The 20,016-nt window shown below is 50.9% G+C and overlaps 1 protein-coding gene across 1 annotated transcript; it reads left to right on the forward strand.

Moving 5' to 3' along the window:
- The first annotated feature begins 9,254 nt into the window (after window positions 1–9,254).
- On the forward strand, window positions 9,255–18,721 carry pitx1 (paired-like homeodomain 1). The gene is given in 6 exon segments (XM_086131740.1): window positions 9,255–9,383; window positions 9,795–9,839; window positions 13,857–14,289; window positions 14,291–14,435; window positions 15,419–15,654; window positions 17,491–18,721. Coding segments are annotated over 4 exon segments (1,044 nt in total). The 5' UTR covers window positions 9,255–9,383; window positions 9,795–9,839; window positions 13,857–14,229; the 3' UTR covers window positions 18,094–18,721.
- Window positions 18,722–20,016: the final 1,295 nt, after the last annotated feature.

The following is a 20,016-nucleotide window of genomic DNA, read 5'->3' on the forward strand; positions in this document are numbered from 1 at the left end:
GCAAACGCGCTCGCCCCGGCCCGACTGAAAAGCCACGCAAAGTTTGGGTCAAGCGTTGGCCCCTCGCCGGCCTTTCACCGGAGCGAGGAGGCTCGGGGGGGGGGGGGTGCCAAAAGGCAACCTCTCCCGCCGCCGCGGCCGGGCCTCCCGTCTGCTGGAGGAGTCAATTAGAGGAGGCGGCCAAAAAGCAATCGCCCGCCCGACTGAATCGCAGGCGGGAGAAATGAGCCCAAAGTCCCTTCCCGGCAGGACTTGGACTCGCCCGCCAAATCCCGAGTCGTCATGCCTGCCGAGCGTCACGGGTGACTCGCCAATCACGGTCAAATCGTTCCCGCTCGCCATCAGCAGACACAATGGAAATGACAACCGGATGATTTCAGAACTTTCGAGCCAAGTCTGCGAAGGCGCCTGATTAATGGATCGGCCGATGACAAGAACAAACAAACAAAAAATAGAGTGGAGCTCTTCTGTGTCGCTTAACAAAAATTCAACCAGATATTGTTTGGGGGGGGGGGGACGTTTTTAAATGTTTTAAGTGGTACTTTTTGGTGATGAAATGTTATGCTTTTATTTTTTTTAATATTTCCATTTAAAAAGTTCTGGCACTCATTTATGGAGGGGCGGGGTCCAGAGAAAGAAAGTCCACGTTACAAAAAACTTTTGCAACATTTTTCTTTATCCAGAGTCAGATCTCATTTCCAGACATCGTTTTGAAAAGCAACGTCAAGGGGGGGGGGGGGCGTTCCATCGTTTCCATCACTATTTTTCAAAAGAAATTACATCTTTTGATCTCTGAAAAAAATCGGCGAGCAAAGTTGCATTTCGCGACGGTAAACTAAGAAGGGGCGAATCGCGCGCTCGTTGACAGAGTGCAAGCGAAGGCGGAAAGGTGAGCGCCATTTTAGCATCGACGGCTGGCCTACATACCGCAAGCGTGACTCAAAAGCTCAGATCGGATTCCACGGACGGCATCGATTCTTCTTCTTTTGTGTTGTTGTTTTTTTTTTTTTCTTTCCTTTCCATGCGTAATGGCCTCCATTTGGAACTACTTCCAAAATGCTATTACAGGCGCTTAAGTGGCTCGCTTCCAGCGCGACTTGTGTTAGCGCCAACCGCACTCGGCTGCTTTTTAAGCCGCGCGGCCGCACCGCGACGGCTCGCCTCGCGCTCGGCTGTACAAAGAGGGGGTGAAGGAGGAACCCCCCCCCCCAAAAAAAAAAATGGAAAAGGGCTGATACTGGAGACGGCTTATTACAAGAATCTGTCCGCGTGATGAAGTGCAGATGGCGCCTGCCGACGCGTGACAGGCTACTGTCCGTGTCGGCGCCGCAGCGCACCTTCGAGGTCCTGATAAAAAAATAAAAAGTTGGTCCAATGTTTGGACAGGGTTTATTTTGTGTGATTGTTTTTGAATTTTTCGGAGGGGGGGGGGGGTGCAGACTGGATTTTTCATGCATTATGAAATTTGTAGGACAAATCATGTATTATGAGTCGTATTTCTCGAAAAAAAAACTGCAAAATTATGATTTGATGAATCCCCTCTGTTTAGTGTTGACATTTTCAGATTTTAACGGGATATTTTCCGCCTTTTCTATGTGAAAAATCTCCGACTGAAAGCTGATATTTTGCTCAAATCGCGCTCGTATTTGTCGAGGGGTATTTACGCGCCAAATTTGAGCGCCCCCCTTTTGGAGTCACAGCGTTCGATCAAGTCTCCGGGGCGGCGTCCGACGGCGCGAGCGCGGCCCCCCCCCCCCCTTTGCGGCCCCCCTTCGCGGACCCTGCGGCTAGCGTGCGGCACTTGTGCTTTTTTAGCTGTGCCTGCGGGGAAAAGCCCGCCACCCCCCCCCCCCCCCCCGCACCCTCTCCCGGTGACGAAGATGCCAAGTGATCGATGGCTCGCCGGCAGCGCCCCTCCCGCGCGCCGTTTGCGGTCGCGCCCCACGCCCGCGCAACCTGAAATTATCCCCAGTTTAGCCGTGTTTATTCACATTCTCACGGCGGCCGGGACACACGATCCGCCTTGGCGAGAATTTGTCCACTTTACTGCGCTCAATGACAAGCTTTGGGAAGCCCGGCTGGCTTCAAAGCGCCCCTTCAAGGTCCATTCCGGAGCGGCCGGCGCGTGCCTCCGATACACCCACCCCCCCCCTCCACCCCCGCCGCCACACCCCACGAGCGCGTCATCGACGGCGGGCGGGCATGAAATATTCACAGGGGCTCAGCGCCGACGCCGCTTTGCTAACGGCGGTGCGACGAGGGTGTCAAGTAGCCGTGAATCTTTCGGGGCGAGCGGAGTCCCTGCGAGATGCCCGGGGGGGGGGGGGGGGGCAAATTTCCCGGTCGGGCTAAAAGCGTCTCCTTTTCCGTCGCCGCCTTGGCTCCCAACGTGGCCGAGGTGCCGCCTGCGAGGTTCCGCTCGAGCGCCGCGCGCCCGAAAGTCAGAATTGGGCAAGTCACACAAACGTCCGAAGCGCTCCCTTGACAACTGGAGCGGGCGGCCGCGTGCCTCGTTGTTGTCACTGCTGGCGTGAGAAGAGTTGCGGCTCTGCCAGTGAAGCGGACGACGCGCGTTGACGGAGGCCGCCGACGACCGTGTCAACTCTGCCGTTCGCTGTTGTCACCGCGGCTTTGCATGCCGCCCAGTCACACTCTTGACGATTGGCGGAGGCGCGTGTGGCACATTGACAAACACACACACACAGAAGAAAATTTGTCAACAGCGTGACCCTTGAAAGAAAACCGGCTCGACCTTTGACCCGGGGCTGTGATGTCACAAGTACGTTTCGTTTTATTTAGAGGTGCTGAGAAATTTTTTCAAGGGGTTCTAAACACAACGGCCCACAAACGGGGGCAGTAGCATCGGCGGGACATTGGGAACCGCGACGCCATTTCCACCGACTTGAAGATCCCCCGCCCGCTCTTCCGCCGCGCCTGCTGACCTCGGCCGCCGCCTTAGCGAGTTAGGCTAAAGTTTGCGGTTATTTTGTGGGCTCGTTCAAGGTGTGGAGAGCCTTTGAAAGCGCGGCGACGATAAATCATGTCGCGCAACATATTTGGCGGGACACGACTCGCGAGTTCCAAGCGCCAGTCGACGCCTTCCCCATAATGGCGGCAGACGCAATTAATCACGTCACATCTTTTGGCGCGCTCTTTTTTTTCTCAATGAATCGGCGGCGATCGCTTTGGATGGCGAAAACGCGGCAGCCTGAAGCGCGAGAGCCGCAGCCCCGAGCTTGCCGGCGCCAATCGGGGCAAATTTGGAGCAAGTCGCATCACAAACTACAAATGAAGACAAAAAAAAAAAAAACGAGAGCGAGATCATTGATTTTCTAAGTCGAGCAGGGGGAGAGCACCAGCTGTGTTTATTTGACCTTTGACCCCCCAGGGCCACTCCAATCTCAACAAGAGCTTGGGCCTGACGCACGCGCGCATGCACGCAGCATGACTGGACCCTCCCCAATTTAAAGACAGCAAAGGTCAGAGCGGCAAAGACACGCCGGGTGTGGACAAACGCACCAGGAGGGTCCAAAAAAGAAAAAAAAAGAATCCGCAACGAGGCATTCTGATGTCATCATCTTACGCTCGAGTGCGTGATTGCTAACGACGCTGAACTTCGTCCAACACGGACCAGAAAATGCTTCAAATTGACACCAAAGTCGAGATAAAGAAATACAAAAATCGACGCGCGGGATTTGCCTCACCAATGAGCGTCGACCGTCGTCACACTTCCGCCTGAAAGTTTGGAGCAAAAAGTGGCGCAATTAGTTCAGAGTGGAGCGCAGGAATTTTTTTTAACGATAACCACAAGCAAAATGGGGGCAAAATTCGACCAATTGATACAAAGGTTAGCATCGGATCACATTCTTTTGTCACATTTTAGGAACAAAAGAAGATTCTGGATAAAAAGGTACACAAGTGAAACTTCTCTCGATATTGTTAAGTGATTGACCAAAAAAAACAACAAAAAAAATTGCAAAATGTCGCGCGAGGCGGACGGGCGTCCCATCAAACGATGCCATGCCGCAACGTGGCGCAAGTTCTCCATCTGGCTTGAGGGAGGGAGCCGTTGAGCAAAGACGACTGAAGGAAAAGGTCAGAGGTGTTTGGGGTGGGGGGGGGTTGGAGGGTGGGCGGCGGGGGGCTGGGTGTCAGGTGAGGCAGGGAGGGTGTGTCGGGCAAGGCTGAGAGCTTTTCTCAGGTAGGTCTGCCCAAACACGACAGCCTTGTTTGCCTGTCAGCTTGCGGCTTTTGTGCGGGCCTCCCACGGGAGACAAAGGAGGGAGGGGGCGGCGACGGCGGCGGCGGCGGCGGCCCGAGCTCTTCGGACCACCGGTGGAGATGGAGACGTACGCGGGATGAGCGCCCTCTTTGTCTTCGCGCACGGGTTTAGCTTCAACATCCTGACGTGCGTGCGCGTGTGCGTTTGCGCACACGCGTGTGTCCGAAAGTGACCCGGAGTGCATGTCGTGTTTGTTGCTGGGCGGGTTTGTGTACAAATGCAAACACGTGTGACTAATTCACGCTGGTGAGCGACGTGGGCGTGTCGAGGTTTTGCTAGTGGCCGCTTTTGCATTTTCTTTCGATTTCTACGATATGAGGTCGTCTCAATGCGCTGTTGATCCAAAATGCTTCCGTTTCATTTTAGGATTCGTTTTGAGGGGGCGGGGGGGGGGGTTGTTTGGGGTTTTTTTTTCAATCCAGAGCATTTTTCAAGTACATGATGAAAAAAAAAAAAAGTTTAAAAATTGATGCGCTGAACAGTCCAAGACAGATGCACCGTCCCTTCATAAACGATCGGCGGTTCCCGGGCCCCCCCCCCCCCGTCTGCCCCCACGCTTTTGCACGCCACTGACCGTAACAGTTTGTAACAAAATTGGAAATGTCCGCATACGTATGGAAATAAATCCATCCATGACCCTGAAGCGCGTTACGCTCACGAGGGCGGCGGGCGAGCCGCCGCCCACCTCAGCCGATTGTCCATAAATTTCTGGTTTGCGTCGATTGATTTACTACGACTTCCATTTCCAACTGAAGATGGCAGAAAGGCGAATGAAAAAGAAAGCAGTCATGTGAATAAACGGAGCCTTAAAGCAGTTCCTGACGTGGAGGTCAGCCCAAAATGGACTGAGGAACTCAGTCAAGTTTTTTTTCTTCTCCTCCTCCTCCTTCTTCTTCTTTTTCATACATGTGTTCAGATTCTGTCGAGAAAGCGAGCGTGCGAGCTGCGAGTCGAAGCTCGCCACGTGATTGTGCGCGTGCGTGAGCTACTGTGGGAAAACTCCCTGGACCTGGATGAAGATAACCAGAGTCGCAGTAGCTCATCCTCCTCCTGCTCCTCCTTGTCCTTTATAGGCCCTGGATGCATGCGTGCGTGCGTGCGTGCGTGCGTTCGTGTCATATGCGCCTCCTGCCAAGGCATACCTGCGTGCGTGCGGGTGGCTGCCTCGGCGTCGCGGCGTGGGAAAACCGCAACCACGGAAAAGGAGCCTTATCACGGCGAGCTATGATTCTGTTATTTTCAAGCGCTTTGCAGCCACAACATGCCAAGCGGGCCGACTTTTTAGGCGGCGTTCGTTCGTTGGCTCGTCTCGGCGTACCTCACGAAGGGGCCTAAGGTGTCGCACCTCCACGCCGACGGGAATCACAGGCGGCGACGCGCCGCGCTAACACGGCCGACCCGATGCAACATTTGCCGTTAAGGGCGGCGGACGATCGCGCACCCGAAAAATATTCCGCGCAGATGGCGGCCATGTCGCTAAAACCACCAAATATTGCAAACACGCAAATGACTGGCCGCAGAGCACCATCGCTAGCTTACTCAATTAGAATTGCCTTTTTTATTTTATTTTTTTTTTAAATGTGCCTGCATTTTTTTCACAATGATCTCCGACAAACACAAAAATTGAGCACGGGCAACTGTGCTATTCGGCAAACAAAACGTTATCGGGCCGCTAAAGTGCACTACGGTGCAAAGCGGGCCGTCGCGCGGCGCGCACGCTAACTCGCGACTCACGCGCTTGTGCAGAGAAGCTTCTTCCCGTTTTTATCAAGAGCACGGAGATAAAAGTGCCAGGCCGCTATTCCCACCGGGCGTCCTCCATACCCGGAGCGCCTGGAATTTCCAGAGTAGGGCCGTAAATTTGCGCCGCCGGCGTTGTCCTCTTCCCTCCTCCCTCTGCTCGCTACATGAACAAGACAAAGAAGAAGAAGAGGAGTTGGTTGACTTCTGAAAAACACATCCATCACTTTGCTTCTGAGGGAGGATGTGGGGATGATATGCGTGCGCGCATAAATAAACGATGGGCGGGGCCGGCCCATGACTTTGCGCAGCAACTTCCCAGATGAAATGAAACCAAAGGCGAACGTCCACGAAGCGCCCGGTCTTCTTTCAACGGCGGCTGATGTTTCTGCTGTCAAAAAAGTGCCTCGCACCAAGAAGAACCCAGCGGCAAAACACTCCACAGAAATGGCCGACATGGTGCCCATGCAATTTGCCCCCCCCCCCCCCGCCCCCAAAAAATAAGTATGGCTGCGTTGACGTGCTGCTGCGTTTGCACGTGCATTTTGTCCATCGGTTGCATTTCGTTCCGCGTTCTTGAGAACACCTTCTCCGCCCCCACAAACCCGACTAACGGGAGGTAACGCCTTCCGTAAAGACGGCCGACACGGCGCGAGCCCTCAAGGGCGGCCGCCGTGCGTCGGCACGCTCGGTGATGTCGCAGCGCTTGAAAAATGTGCCGAGTGGTCGCCTCCGTGCCGCAAACGTTGCGCTTAAGAATCCGTGTGGTCATCACGAGTCGTTTTATGAGGCCCCTCTCGAAAGGAAATTCCTCGAGCTGCACTCCTCAAGTTCGAGTGGAAGGCGATGCGATGCGGCTCAAAGGATGGAAAACTGGATGCCGTCGCCGTTCGCTTTCAGAGCAGAGACGAGGAAACGGAGAGGGATCGGCACGTCGGATGCTCATGCTAAAATGGGGCTGCTCGGGAGAAAACGGCATTCCTTGCGCAGCTAGCTCAAATGCTAAACAACAAGAGCTACAAATAGGTGAAGCTAATAGCAAAAAGATCGTTTGTTGTTTCCACATCTGTTTTGTATCGCTGAGCTCTGTGTCGCCGTGACACTCAACAAGTTCATTTTAAAGCAAAAACGTTAGCCTGTGGACTTCAACGTCAGTGTAATGCTAATCAACCCAAGTTCGTGCTAAATGAGGCCGCTAGCAAAATAGGGTTTGCTGCGTAGCCGTGATGCTAAACAACATGAGCTCACGCCAAACAAAGCCACGATTAAAAAGAGGGTCTGTTTGACCAAAAAAAACTTTTTGTCAGCACGTGAACGTAGTGGTAATGCTAATTAACGCAAACTAATGCTAAAATTGACTGCTACGTAAAAAAAAAATAAAAAAGTTTCTGAGCATTTTAACTTGAATATAAGCTTTGATGCGAAAAGCGCAAGCTAATACTAAACTAAGCTAAGTCAGGCAAGCTCCTAGGATCCGAAACAACCAGAGCTAATGCTAATGCTACAACGGATAAAGGGACTTTTGAGTGACCTTATTTTGACAGATTTTTCAAAATGACATCAGATCTTAAAGCTGGGGGGGAGGGGGGGGGATTATTTTAAAAGGCCGGCGCGGCGCAACACGATCCCGTAAAGCGCCGCCGTAAATCTCCTCCAAGCTCGACCTGTTTCTGCTCCCGTTGAGGCCAGCGGCATCCAGATGTTGAAAAACAATTCATCAAGGCATGATCTGAAGAATTTTGATCGTGCAAAGGGAGGACGAGCCCGACGAGCAACAGGAAAAGGGAAAACAAAAAACAGCTCTTAATCCTCTTGGGAATTTGTTGCTAAATGCAAAACAAACTCGCGGCGACGCCGATGTTAAATCTTTCGTTACGCGGCGAGAGGCGCCGAAGCGAGAAGACGGCGCGACGGTGCCCACGTTGCAGCCCAAAAACCTCCATTCGCAGTGTTCTACCGCGCGGCCCGCAGTCTCCTCACGGATAAAAGGTCTTTCCTGACGAGACCCTCTCATTGCCGTTTGCTCGCGGGTCTCGTTCGGCGTTTTTGCCGTTTCCGGAAAGCTTTTGTTTGGGTGCTGTCCTTTCCCAATAATTATTCTCTCTTACACGCACACAAAGCCCCGACCAAACACGCACACACACACACACACACACACACGCATTCACTGGCGCTAAAGGGCCGAATAATCCCTTCACCTATTTGCACAGTGGCCAGACTAGCGCAGGCCTCACCTTCGGGCTAGTACTTAACTCCTGTTGCCACTCATTGAGTAATGGCAGTATTACAGCTGCCAGCTAATCTGTGTGTGTGTGTGTGTGTGTGTGTGTGTGTGTGTGTGTGTGTGTGTGTGTGTGTGTGTGTGTGTGTGTGTGTGTGTGTGTGTGTGTGTGTGGCCTCACAAGTCGTCAGTGGCCATAGGACTAAATGAGCACGTCCCCCGCCACTTTGCGCCATCGTGTCACGCCCCCCCTCCATTTGCATTTGCACGGCTGGAAGCCACTTGTTGCACTTCAAGTCTGTTTGAAAGTTGATGCTCATTTCTTTTGGCTTTCAGTAATAGATTTTGGGCCAGTCAGCCATGCAGAGACAACTTGTAACTAGAGACAAAACAAAACATGTCAAAATTGTATTCAATAATTGGATGGGGGTTTTTTTTTCCTCCTTTCACTTTGGACATTTTTCCTTGATCTGAAACGTTTTCATTCATTGACTTATTTTCATATTTATTTCCGCCTGCACAATTTGTTTTTGGATGACTGACTATTTCGTGATTTTGTAAGAAACGGAAAACACGATTCAACTGCTATGCAAAAAAAAACAAACATTTTTTTTCTTTCTACAACACTGACATTGTTCATTGGCGGCAAAACAAACGAGTGTGCTCACTCACGCGTGCATGGCAAAATTGTAATTGAAAAAAAAAACCGCTCCCCAATTAAAGATGTTGGTGATTAAACTGTTGATGTAAAGCTGGATTTTTTTTTTCTCAAACGCTGCTTGTCCTTGGAATTGCTCGCTCGTTTAAAAACGGAAGGAGCGAATTTGTCCAATGCACAAATGTGTATGTGTGTGGGGGGGGGGGGGGGGGGGGCGCAAAGTCTCGCCGGGATGAGGAAGATGGGGAAGATGATGGCGACAGTGGGGTTGCGGTGAGGGGGAGAGGGGGCTCTGTGACGTCACTGCACGCCAAGAAAAGGGACGAACCGCCGCACAAGCTCCAAAGCAAACAAGTCCATGCGCGAGAACGCACCGCCGTGCGGGTTGGACGCGCCTGACATTCCAAATACGTCTTTTTTTTTTTAATTATTATTAATATTTATTATTATTTATTACTCTTCTGCTGGGAGACACGCAACCGGTAAGGTCCAAATATTTTAACGCACTTTATATTTCGAATGTGTATTTTGGTGACTTGGAGGTGTCCGGAGGGTTGTGGAGCGGAGCATCTTCTTCAACATAGGACACCTTTGGAAGTGACTCTAAAGGCGCGCGCTCGCGCGCGCACGCTTCGAACAATTAACACGTAGCGTTTATTGACTCGTGCAAAACACCGTTGCAATTTATGACGATTTATCGTTCGTCGTTCCAATTTTTTTTTCATCGACATGTTTCGCCTCCACGCCCCTCTAACGATATCCGTGGAACATTTCGGGATGCTTTGTCGCACACAATTCAAACCGTGAAACGACCGAATTCGGGTCTTCGTTTCATTGATTCCAACGTGTCTTTCTGCCCCCCCCCCCTCCCCTTCGCCCCCACTTCCATGCAGGCAGCTGGATTATGGAACTGAATGTCATTCCACGCGCGGGTGCAGGTACAGGCCGACTCCGAGTGTTTTTTTGTTTTTGTTTTTTCTGGAGTGGGATCACAATTTAGATGCGGTCGCACGCCGAGTAAAGCGACTTTGCAAGAAAAATCCATTTGGGATGCTCACACGCGCAAATGTGACAAGACGACGAGTCACGATTTTCTTTTCACCACTCGATTTCTTTCACTCTCCGGACGGATACGGATTTTTATCGTCCATTTGATCGGAGACGGGGAGGATCGAAAAATCTTTCCCATACCTAAAATCGTTTATTCTGTCAAACCCGTAAGAACACCGCGAAAGTATTTCTAGAAAACACAATCAACAGTTTCGAGCATTTTGCCCTCAGATCTGCGCTCGTCTGGAGTTTATTTTTGCACCAGCCAACATGCAGTCAAGTCATCGGTTGGTTAAAAAAGAAAGAGGGGGAAAAAAAAACGATCACCAAGGTAATAATCAGCGGTGTCCTTCTCCTGTTACGCGCCAGGCGGGCTCCACTTTCCGCCGAGTGCTTTTCGCTTTTGTTTGGGAAACTTTTTTTTTTTTTTTTGCAGAACATGCGCGCGCGGCCTTTTCGCTTATTTGCACTTCTCGGCCTGCAGCGACGCCGACCTCTGCCCCCCCCCCCCCCCCCCCGGTGCCGGTGGCGCATGCGAGCCTTGTTGAAGCCATCCATCACGTGGAGGCCGAGTGGGATGCGGGACCGCGACGACTGCGGGGAGGCGGACTGTTTACACGAGCGCCCATCTATCAGCCTGCAATAACCGCGCGAGGGGGAACCGCTCGCGTCCATCCTGCGGGGTTCCCTCGAGCGAGCGCCTTCGTTAGGCCAGTCGTGAAGTGGAAGTGCTACTAAGACGTCAGATGGCGCGCTAGGATGCATGGGGCGGGGGGGGGGGGTCAATCTAATCTAAAATCGGAAGTCTACGGTAGATTGAGCCGTGCGTAATTGCTCGTCACTCAGCACTTGCAAATGTAATAGTTCGGGTGCATCTGCATTTTGACGCGAAATTCAAATCGAGATTTAGGAGAAGAAAAAAAAAGATCGCCCTCTTGCTCGCTTTTGGGAGCCATGCGCGGCGTCATCTACACGCAGAGTGGATTTTGACAGCTTGTCCTGCATGGAAGGGCCTTGGGGGGGGACGGGGACTTTTCCGGTCCAACTACATGGGATCATCCCCCCCCCCCTCACCTCCCCCGCCCAAAAAAAAGTCTTGCAAGAGGAGTCGTGGCGCCGATGACGAGCCCAGTCGATGCACGTTGACATGTGGCGCAAGCGGCCAGACAATAGTCTTGTCTAGTGGCTAGACTAGACTCGAGTCGCAATGTTTCCCAACCTTTCTTGAGCCGAGGCGCGTTTTTGGGGGCGTTCGAAAAATCGCACGGCACACCGCCAAACAAAACTGTCACAAAAAGACGATACATTTGTCCATTTTATATTTTATGCCATCGAAGCGAAGGTCATTAATTTGTTCTTTCCGTCACTATAAGTTGCTGGCACAGATCGATGGACAAGGGTACATTCTTCGTTATTCCTAAATAATATTCTCACCAATCAAGTGCAATTTGATTAGTTCCCGTGGCGTGCTAAGGTCCCCCCCCCCCCCCCGGTACGCTGATTGGGAAACGCTTTCAAAAGTGCTGCGTTGGAAGGCTAAAAAAAAATGGACGAGCTAAGCATCAAATACCAATCAAGCAGTGCGTGCATTGATGGAATAGTGCAGAGGTTCTGTCTCACTTTTTTTAATTCAAGTCTCAGTGCCCCCCCCCCCAAAAAAAGAAAATAATTACGTAGCTCTCCAAGTACAAATAACAAAGATTCAAATATCACGCGCATATGGGCCTCGCTCGTTCTCAAAAACAAGACACAAGTTGTCATCCTGAAAGGAGACTATTATCGGAAAAAGGAAAAAGGTTGTATTGTCACATCAGTTGAATCATTCCCCCCCCCTTGAATTTTTTTTCTTAAATTAAAGGCCACGATGCACGCAACGGAGCGAGATCAAAAACGATGTTCACTTGGAAACGGATGAGTCAAGTAGAAAAATTGACATTAACTACTGCTAACGAGAAGAGTGATGCATGTTTCGATCATATTGCTCAACTCAACTCAAGTGTATTTCTAGAGCACTTCGCCGCATACAAAATGCCGCACGTGGAGCAATTCGACATATCCTGTACAATAAACAGTAAAACAAATCGGTAATAAAGACGGTAGAAAGCGAGAATATTGCTGATCATATATTGGACCAAAGTGGACACCTTTTATCAAGCCCGCGTCAGAGGGCGTTCGATACACTCCGATAAACATAATATTAAAGTTGGCATTCACGAAAAAAAAAAAAAAGTAACGGTGAGTTCAATGTCAGAAAAAAAAATTGCCTTCGTGTACAACACCACCGTCAAATGTCAAAGTCGTCGCCCGAAATTAAACGCCGTACGCAAACCCGAGTCGGGTGTAAATGTTACACTCGGGGACCGTTCAATAAAACGCCATATACCCAAACTCAAGCCTGGGCTTTACTTGTACAAACAGCAGGTCAAAAGTTACAACGAGTTCAACAAAGTCATAAAAAAAGTTGTAAAAAAAAAAAAAAAACATCTGAGGAGGTGCGTTCATGGCCCGCTCGATAAAGTTGGCTACTCAGTTGCCAAATCTTGACGTCACACGCAGATTTCTCCAAAAACAGCACCGCGTGTTGTCACCGAGGAGGCTCGGGGTGGGGGGGTGGGGGGGGCTTCCGGTGCAGTGGGGACAAAGTGAGACTTCCACGCGAACAGGTGGCATGATTGGCACGGTTTAACGTTGCGTTCAAGCGCGCCTGCATACAAGTATGAGCGGGTCGTAAAAGAAACACTTGGTGCTCATCTTAAAAAGGAATCTGGAAGCGCTGTCGTCAAAAACGCCTCGGAAAGAAGAAGGGGAAAATATATATATATTTTTTTAAAAATGTCTTATGCTAGGTTGGTGGTGCATTTGGGCACGACGACATAAAACGGGACATTTGGGCACTTGGAAGTAAAGATGAAATATACTTAAATTAACACTTATAGTTAAACGTCGGCTCTATTGTCGAAGTGGTAGAAACTACAATCAGGAGAGGAAAAAAAAAGTTTCCCCGAAAAGAAAAATAAGACGCAAGAGGTGGCCTGGCTCAAAATCAACATTTGGGCACTTGGATGTAAAGGTGAAAAACTAAATCTTGGGTAGACATTTAGAGTCGAGTAAAGGCTACATTATATATTTGATATAAATCACGACGATATGAAAAGATTGTCTTTCAGTGAGGCTCGCGGTGCATTCGTCAAAAGGGGAATGTTTGGTCACCCCGGTGTCGAAGCGAATACGAATCATACTTGAACATTTACAATCGATTTAAAAACAAACGTTTTAAGATCAACTCGCCTCGTTTCTCGAACGCAAATAAACACACTTGAACACAACATTTCTTGGACTGAAACGTTCGTGAAAAGGGGGCACGTGACGCATTCAAGGACGGCTGAATAAAATTGGGAAAAAAATAAACAAAAAAAAAAAACCTCGCCGCGACCCCGGTTGGCATTTTATTGGAGCTAATTGTTTACTCGCGGCACGAAAAGGTCAACGGGGGTTGCGATAAGGCGCGCGGGCCGACGGCCCGTACGCGTGCACGCCTCCAACTCTTACGATGATGCCTTTGTATCGATTGACGAGGGAAACAGTAACCGGGCAAGCCCGTTTGGAGGGCAAATGTTTGCTCAGCTCGGCACATACGAGCTTATATACGGACCGCGTTGTGTGGCGTGGCTGCGTGGGTGTGCGATCGCTCCGCACACATTACGAGCATGCCTACGCTGGAAGAAGTTGGGGGGGGGAAAAAAAAAAAAAAAAAAAGCTCGTCTTGCATCGGAATGACAGCGTTCTTCGTGTGGATTCTGCGGGCGAATCCGCATTTTGCGTGGGAGTGTTTTTGTTACACGCCGACTTTAAAAAAAAAAAAAACTACCAAATAAGTTGCTGATTTGCGCGTTGCTCACTTTTAGGTCTAGTCTGGTGACGTCACGCTGGGGGCAGGCTCAAGCGTGGGCGGGGCAGCGTGAATTTGGTCCCACGCAAGCGGAGCTCGACCTTCTTCTCCTTCACTATGGTCACGACTCGCGTGGACGCAGCTGCGGAGAAAACGGAGAATTGCTCCAAGTTGCCCCCCCCCCTCTTTTTTTTTTTTGGTTTTGTTTTTGTTTTGTTTTAGGATTCTAGAGGAGCCTTAGTCTCTCCTTCCCTCCCATGTCGCCACGCGCGTCCGCTTCGGCGTGGACTTTTCTGCGCCTCGCTTCGTCGGAGCCACGCGCGGCGCATGCATCCGCATCGCGCGGCTGACTCGTCTGCATCCCTCCTTGTAATCTCGTCCAAGGTGTCATGAATTTGGAGAGACTCTCCGAGGCGGCGGCGGCGCGGGCCCACGCCAATCCCAACCCCCCTCCCCCCCCCTCCTCCTCCTCAGGCGTCACGCGACGTGGGCCCCGCGTTCCACTTGCAGCCCAGAAGCTCCAACATCAACACGAGCGCTCGCGGAGGGACTTTAGAGCATTCGAGCAGCGAGTCTTCCGACGCCGAGTTGGCAGGTACACCCGAGGAGGGACGGTTGGGGGGGGGGGGGGGGGGAATCCGTGGTGAATCGTTGCGAATGACGTCACCGGGCACGTTTTTCGGACGACTTCCTAAAACAGTGACAATTGTATTCAAAGGATATTATGCTGCAAAGCGTTCCGTTACAAATGTTCGGAAATGTGCTTTCTGCTTTGCTTTTTGGAGGGGGGGGGGCGGCAGTTTGGTGGAGTTTATTGACAACAGTTTTCAGGGGGTAGATAAAAAAAAAAACGTTCAAAAATGCTACTGCCAAGACATCTTACATCGCTGAACTGTCATTTCAAAAATGCCCCCACGCGCCTATTTTTTTTTTCGTCATAGTAATTGCAAATATTTCATATGGCGCTGCGTGATGGGCTTCATACAGGGGGAAAAGATCTTGGGAAATGGGGAATATTTAAGCGTCGTTTAAGGGGAGGTGGAGGTCATTTTGTTCGTTGGTTCGCATGATTTTGTTTTTAGGGGAGGCGGTGCGTGAAAGCTGGAAAAAAAATCCAAGTTCGGGGGGCCGTGTGACTCGGTAACACGTTTGAGGCCGCAAAACAGCCACGACAACAAAGTAAGGTCTCATTTAGTCACAGTCGTTTTTTGTTGCAACCCAAACTCACTCAATTTGAATTTGGAGTCGAGTTTGGGGGAAAAAAAAAAGCAGTTCTCAATTTGCGAGCATAGCCCAAAAGGCTCGTCCGGTTCTGAGCAGTGGACTCGCGTCCGTAGACGTGACGTGTTTCTACGTTTCGGTTTTTCCACAACGGCCTGCGCCGAGCACGGCCGCCTTCCCGGCTTAGCAACGAGCGCTCGGCGCTGCAAAAAGCAAGAGCCCCCCCCCCCCCCCCCCCCCGCGACAAATCTCGAGAGGCCGGCCAGTCCACCTTCGGAAAGCTCAGGAAGCTGACGCGCATCGGCGCTTTTTTTTTTTTTTTTTTTTGCTTTGTCTTTTTTGCTGGCGGGGACGCAGCGGAGAAGGAGCGAGCAGCCGGCGGCGTCGGCGGCGTCGGCGGCGGCGGCGGCGGCGTCGAGGCGCTGGCGGGCGCCGACGACGCCAAGAAGAAGAAGCAGCGGCGGCAGCGCACGCACTTCACCAGCCAGCAGCTGCAGGAGCTCGAGGCCACCTTCCAGCGCAACCGCTACCCGGACATGAGCACGCGCGAGGAGATCGCCGTGTGGACCAACCTCACCGAGGCCAGAGTTCGGGTCAGTTCGCTCGCCTCGCCTCCGTCCATCGCTTGCATGTGGGCGACGCTTTCGGAACGTCGAGAAGCAGAAATTCGTGCTACGATCCCCGATTTAAAACAACAACAACAAGGAGCAATATTTTGCGCCCAAGCTTTTGCTTTCCCAGACAAAATGCTGCGAATTTTGCGATCACGTGACGACACTCGGGGATATTTTTGGGGGAGGAATATTTCTCAGAACGCGAACGCTCCGGAAATTCTTTCGCTGGACTTTTCGCAAATAAATAAAAAGCAAACGAGGAGGACTCGTTCAATTGCAACATTTTCAAAAGTGCCGACACTGAGCGGTCACTTCATTAGGCACGCGTGGCGTCGCGTTTTGTGGATCATGAAACGTGCAAAAAAAAACAAAAAAAAAAACGGACGTCAGCATATTGCACTCGTCGGCCACAAAAAAATTGACAGCAGAGCCAGTGTTTTTTTGTTTTTTTATGACGTCGGCACGAGGAGACCGAGTTGCGCAAAATGATCACCATCGCAATAAAAACGCAAAAAAAAAAATTGCCCACAATTTGTCGTTTCAATTTTGAGCTCGTTTCACACAACTTGATGTTGTCGATCTCGAAAGGCGTTTTAATTGACAACCGGTGCTCCAAGTGTGTATTCTTCATATCTCGATTTCGTTTTGAAGTGGACGCAGCAGCTCTTTCTTTCTTTTTTTTTTTTCTTGGCCACATCTTTAATCTCTGCTCCAAATGCTTTTCACACTGAAAAAAAAAAAACGGCGCGTCGAATTAATTCCACTTGAATTTGTCAAGAGGTAGCGCGAAATGAATTTTTTTTTCTCATCTTCGACTTGGAACGTGTATCGAAATGCAGATGATTTGATTTGAGAAATTTAAATGGTATCGATGCAACTTTTTTTTTTTTCAGTGACTTCAGCCTGCAACGTATCAAAAGTCACAAATTAGCTTTTGGCTTGACAACGACCCACTAACCCAGTCGAGGAGAAATGCGACGAGAAACGTTTTTCTTCTGGTTTATTTTTGCGAAGGCTCGTAAATAAATCGCGTATTTGGCCAGCGCGGCATTTGCCCTAATGAGTTGCCGGTGCGAACATACACTGGTGTTGATTTATATGAGGTTTCAAAAAAACAAATAAATACAAAAAGCCCCCATCTGCATTTCAATCCCACAACATCGAAGTGTGCGCAAATCAATTCTTCTATTTGGAATTTATAGTCAACCGATTTGAAGAGCTGCTGGAGGCGCTTTCATTTGAGCGATTTATTGCCAACAACAATAATAATAATCAGATTTTTTTTTTTTTTGCCAAGGCTCGTGTCCGCGATATTGACAAGTGTACCTAATCAAGTGCCCCGATTTCAAGGGAGAACGTGCATTGGCAATTGTGACCTCATCTATTGACACGAAGGCATTTTGGGACATGCGCAAAATTTTAGAGGGTGGCATGTGTGCCGAATATTTTTTTTTTCTTTTAGATATCGACAGAATTTCGAGCGGCAGAGATCGAGCCACATTTTAAAGCGCGCTCGCATGTGTACCTAAAAAAAAAAGAAACGCATGCTTTTCGTTTTTTTTTTTTTTAACGGTAGTTCTCCGTTGGCGTTCGTAATTTTGAAGCTAAACCTCGTCGTGCATATTTTGGGACGTGGGTGGCGCGTAAAGACCATTTTTGTGGGGGAGGAGGGGGCGCGCGCGCAGCTCTTAAAAGTGGCAAGTAGAAGAGTTTGAAAAACGGTTTGTCGAACGCGCGCGCGGCCCCTCGAGGCGAGGAGGGGGGGGGGGCGTCCGCTGAGGGTGAGTGACGCTGCGCGTGCGCGGCTGCTTGCAGGTGTGGTTCAAGAACCGCCGAGCCAAGTGGCGGAAGCGCGAGCGCAACCAGCAGATGGACCTGTGCAAGAACGCCTACCTGCCGCAGTTCGGCGGCCTGGTGCAGCCCTACGACGACATGTACCCGGCGGCGGCGGCCGCCTACACTTACAACAACTGGCCCAACAAGAGCCTGCACGGGCCCAAGAACTTCCCCTTCTTCAACTCCGTCACGCAGTCCGTGTCGGGCATGTTCTCGTCGTCGCCGGCGCCCATCTCGGGCATGAGCGTGCAGGCGGCCGCCGCCGCCGCCGCCGCCGCCACCATGCCCGGCATGGGCGGCCCCCCCGCGCCGAGCCTCAACAACATCGGCAACCTCAACCCGCCGGGCCTGAACGGCGCCGGCATGTCGTCGCCGGCGTGCCCGTACGCGGCGGCGGCGGCGGCGGCGGCGGCGGCCGGCGGCTCGCCCTACGGCGTGTACCGGGACAACCCGGGCCTGGCCACGCTCAGACTCAAGTCCAAGCAGCACCACCACCACCACCACCACCACCACCCCACCTTCGGCTACGGGGGCCTGCAGAGCCCCGCCTCGGGCCTCAACGCCTGCCAGTACAACAGCTGACACCCCCCCCCCCTCCCCGAGTCGCCGCACTTGTTACGATGTACGGACATCCCATGTAAATAGAGACAGGCTTAACGCGTGCAAAATTGTCGGGTCCCCCCCCCCACACACACACACAACCCACCCCACCCTCTTGGTGCTGATTTGCTGGCTTTAGAGGACGTCAAAAGAAATGCTTCGATTTCGACGGACAAAAAAAAAAAAAGAAGAATTCGAGACAAGCTCCCGTGTGAATGACGGTGTGTGTTTGTAGAAGTCGGGGCGGGGGCGGGAGGGGGGGGGTGAATCCTTTCCGTACGATATGTGCACAAGCCGCTAAACGCGTGTATGGAAAAATGCGGCTGCTGTGTTTTGCTTGAATAAAGTGCAACGAAAACATCCGTAGGATAGCTTGTCATTTTCGCGCATCCTTTTTGAGGATGTAAAACAAAAACAAAAGCGCAAGGTGCTCGCCAAGTACCCTAATCTAATCTCATTGATACCGTATCGGCCTCGGACCGATATCGATTGTGTGTTTTGGCTGATAACGAGACGCGGTTTAGCGCGAGGCACCGATGAGAAGAATAAAAATCATTTGGTGCTCATTAGAGGGTTTAGGGTGAAAATAAAAAGTCGATACTTGAGGATATGCGCCGCGTTCGATTTTGTGACGTCACGTCGCCCACGAAATGTCTTTTTTTTTGGGGTGGGGGGGGTGAAATGAATTCTGTAACAATTTTGACAACCTGGATAAAATTCCGTTTCATTTGAATTTTGTCGGGAAACTTTAGTTTGTTTTTACGAAAAGTGACTTTTACTTTTATCGGTGTATTTTTCCCCTACAAAAACGAATTTAACACAAAACAACAATTCGGTGGCCGTGTTACAAGCGTCATTTCGGTAGTGGAATCACAAAAACAATTGAATTTTACTTCTCATATAAACACTTGAATTGGTTGAGCGTTACGAGTGTTTTTTTTTTAAAATAATATTAACCTCAACGTGGGTAGGCAACCGTGTGTACTTAAAAATAATACAGCAATTCATTTCGTGTGACTGATAATTACTTAACTTTCCATGATATAAGCAAAAAAAAAAAATCAACGGTTTATTCTCACTATAAAATCAGACCATGGCATTCCGTGCCTGCAGAATTTCTGCCATTACACGCGTTGACGTATAGATTGTAAGCAAATATGTAGAATCAATTTTTTGATTTGGGATTAATTGCAAAAAAAGTGTGTGTGCCTGTGGGGGCGCGGGGGGGGGGGTGCTGCGTGCATCGCAACAAGTCCCAACAGTGAAAAAAGCATCACATTCTTTACCTGGGCGCGGTACTGCTGCATCGGGGGGGGGTGTGTGTGTGTGTGGGGGGGCTGCATCATGGGAACCGGAGCACGAGTCACCCACCGACAGAGACACAAACCGAAGGGGTCGCTCGGCAAAACAAAAGAACCAGCAAAGGAGAAGAAAAGGGAGCTCGGTGAAGGCACAAACCGGGAGAAAACGCACGCGCACGCGCACGCGCCGCGTCACCGCCAACACCACAACTCGCCCACTTGGGACAAAACCATCTCAGAGGAGTCAACCGCAAGAATAGAAGACAAACAAAAGGCATTCTTTCCCGCACAAGCGGTGACATTTTCCGAGGTGGCCAAAGCCAAAGTTCGCTCGCCGCACCAAACGCACACGCGAGGGCCTGCAGCGCCGAGCGGCGGCCACCTGTTGGGCCTCACGCGGGCGCTTCGTCCAAAGACGAGAGCAACTCGCTTTCTGAGGTCACCGTCTCAAGTCCAGCTGCACGCGCACACCCACGCGCGGTCCTGGCTGGTTCCGCCGAATCCCAACGTGTCATTTAGCGCACAAGTGAGCCTCTAATCAAGCGCTCCTATTGCAGTATTGATGATGATGAGGATTCTCAAAAAGCCCCAAAACCGGGAGGGT

This window comes from Hippocampus guttulatus, chromosome 15, assembly GCF_054856545.1.
Source record: "Hippocampus guttulatus isolate MCC_2025c chromosome 15, RoL_Hgut_1.0, whole genome shotgun sequence".
Taxonomy (NCBI): Eukaryota; Metazoa; Chordata; class Actinopteri; order Syngnathiformes; family Syngnathidae; genus Hippocampus; species Hippocampus guttulatus.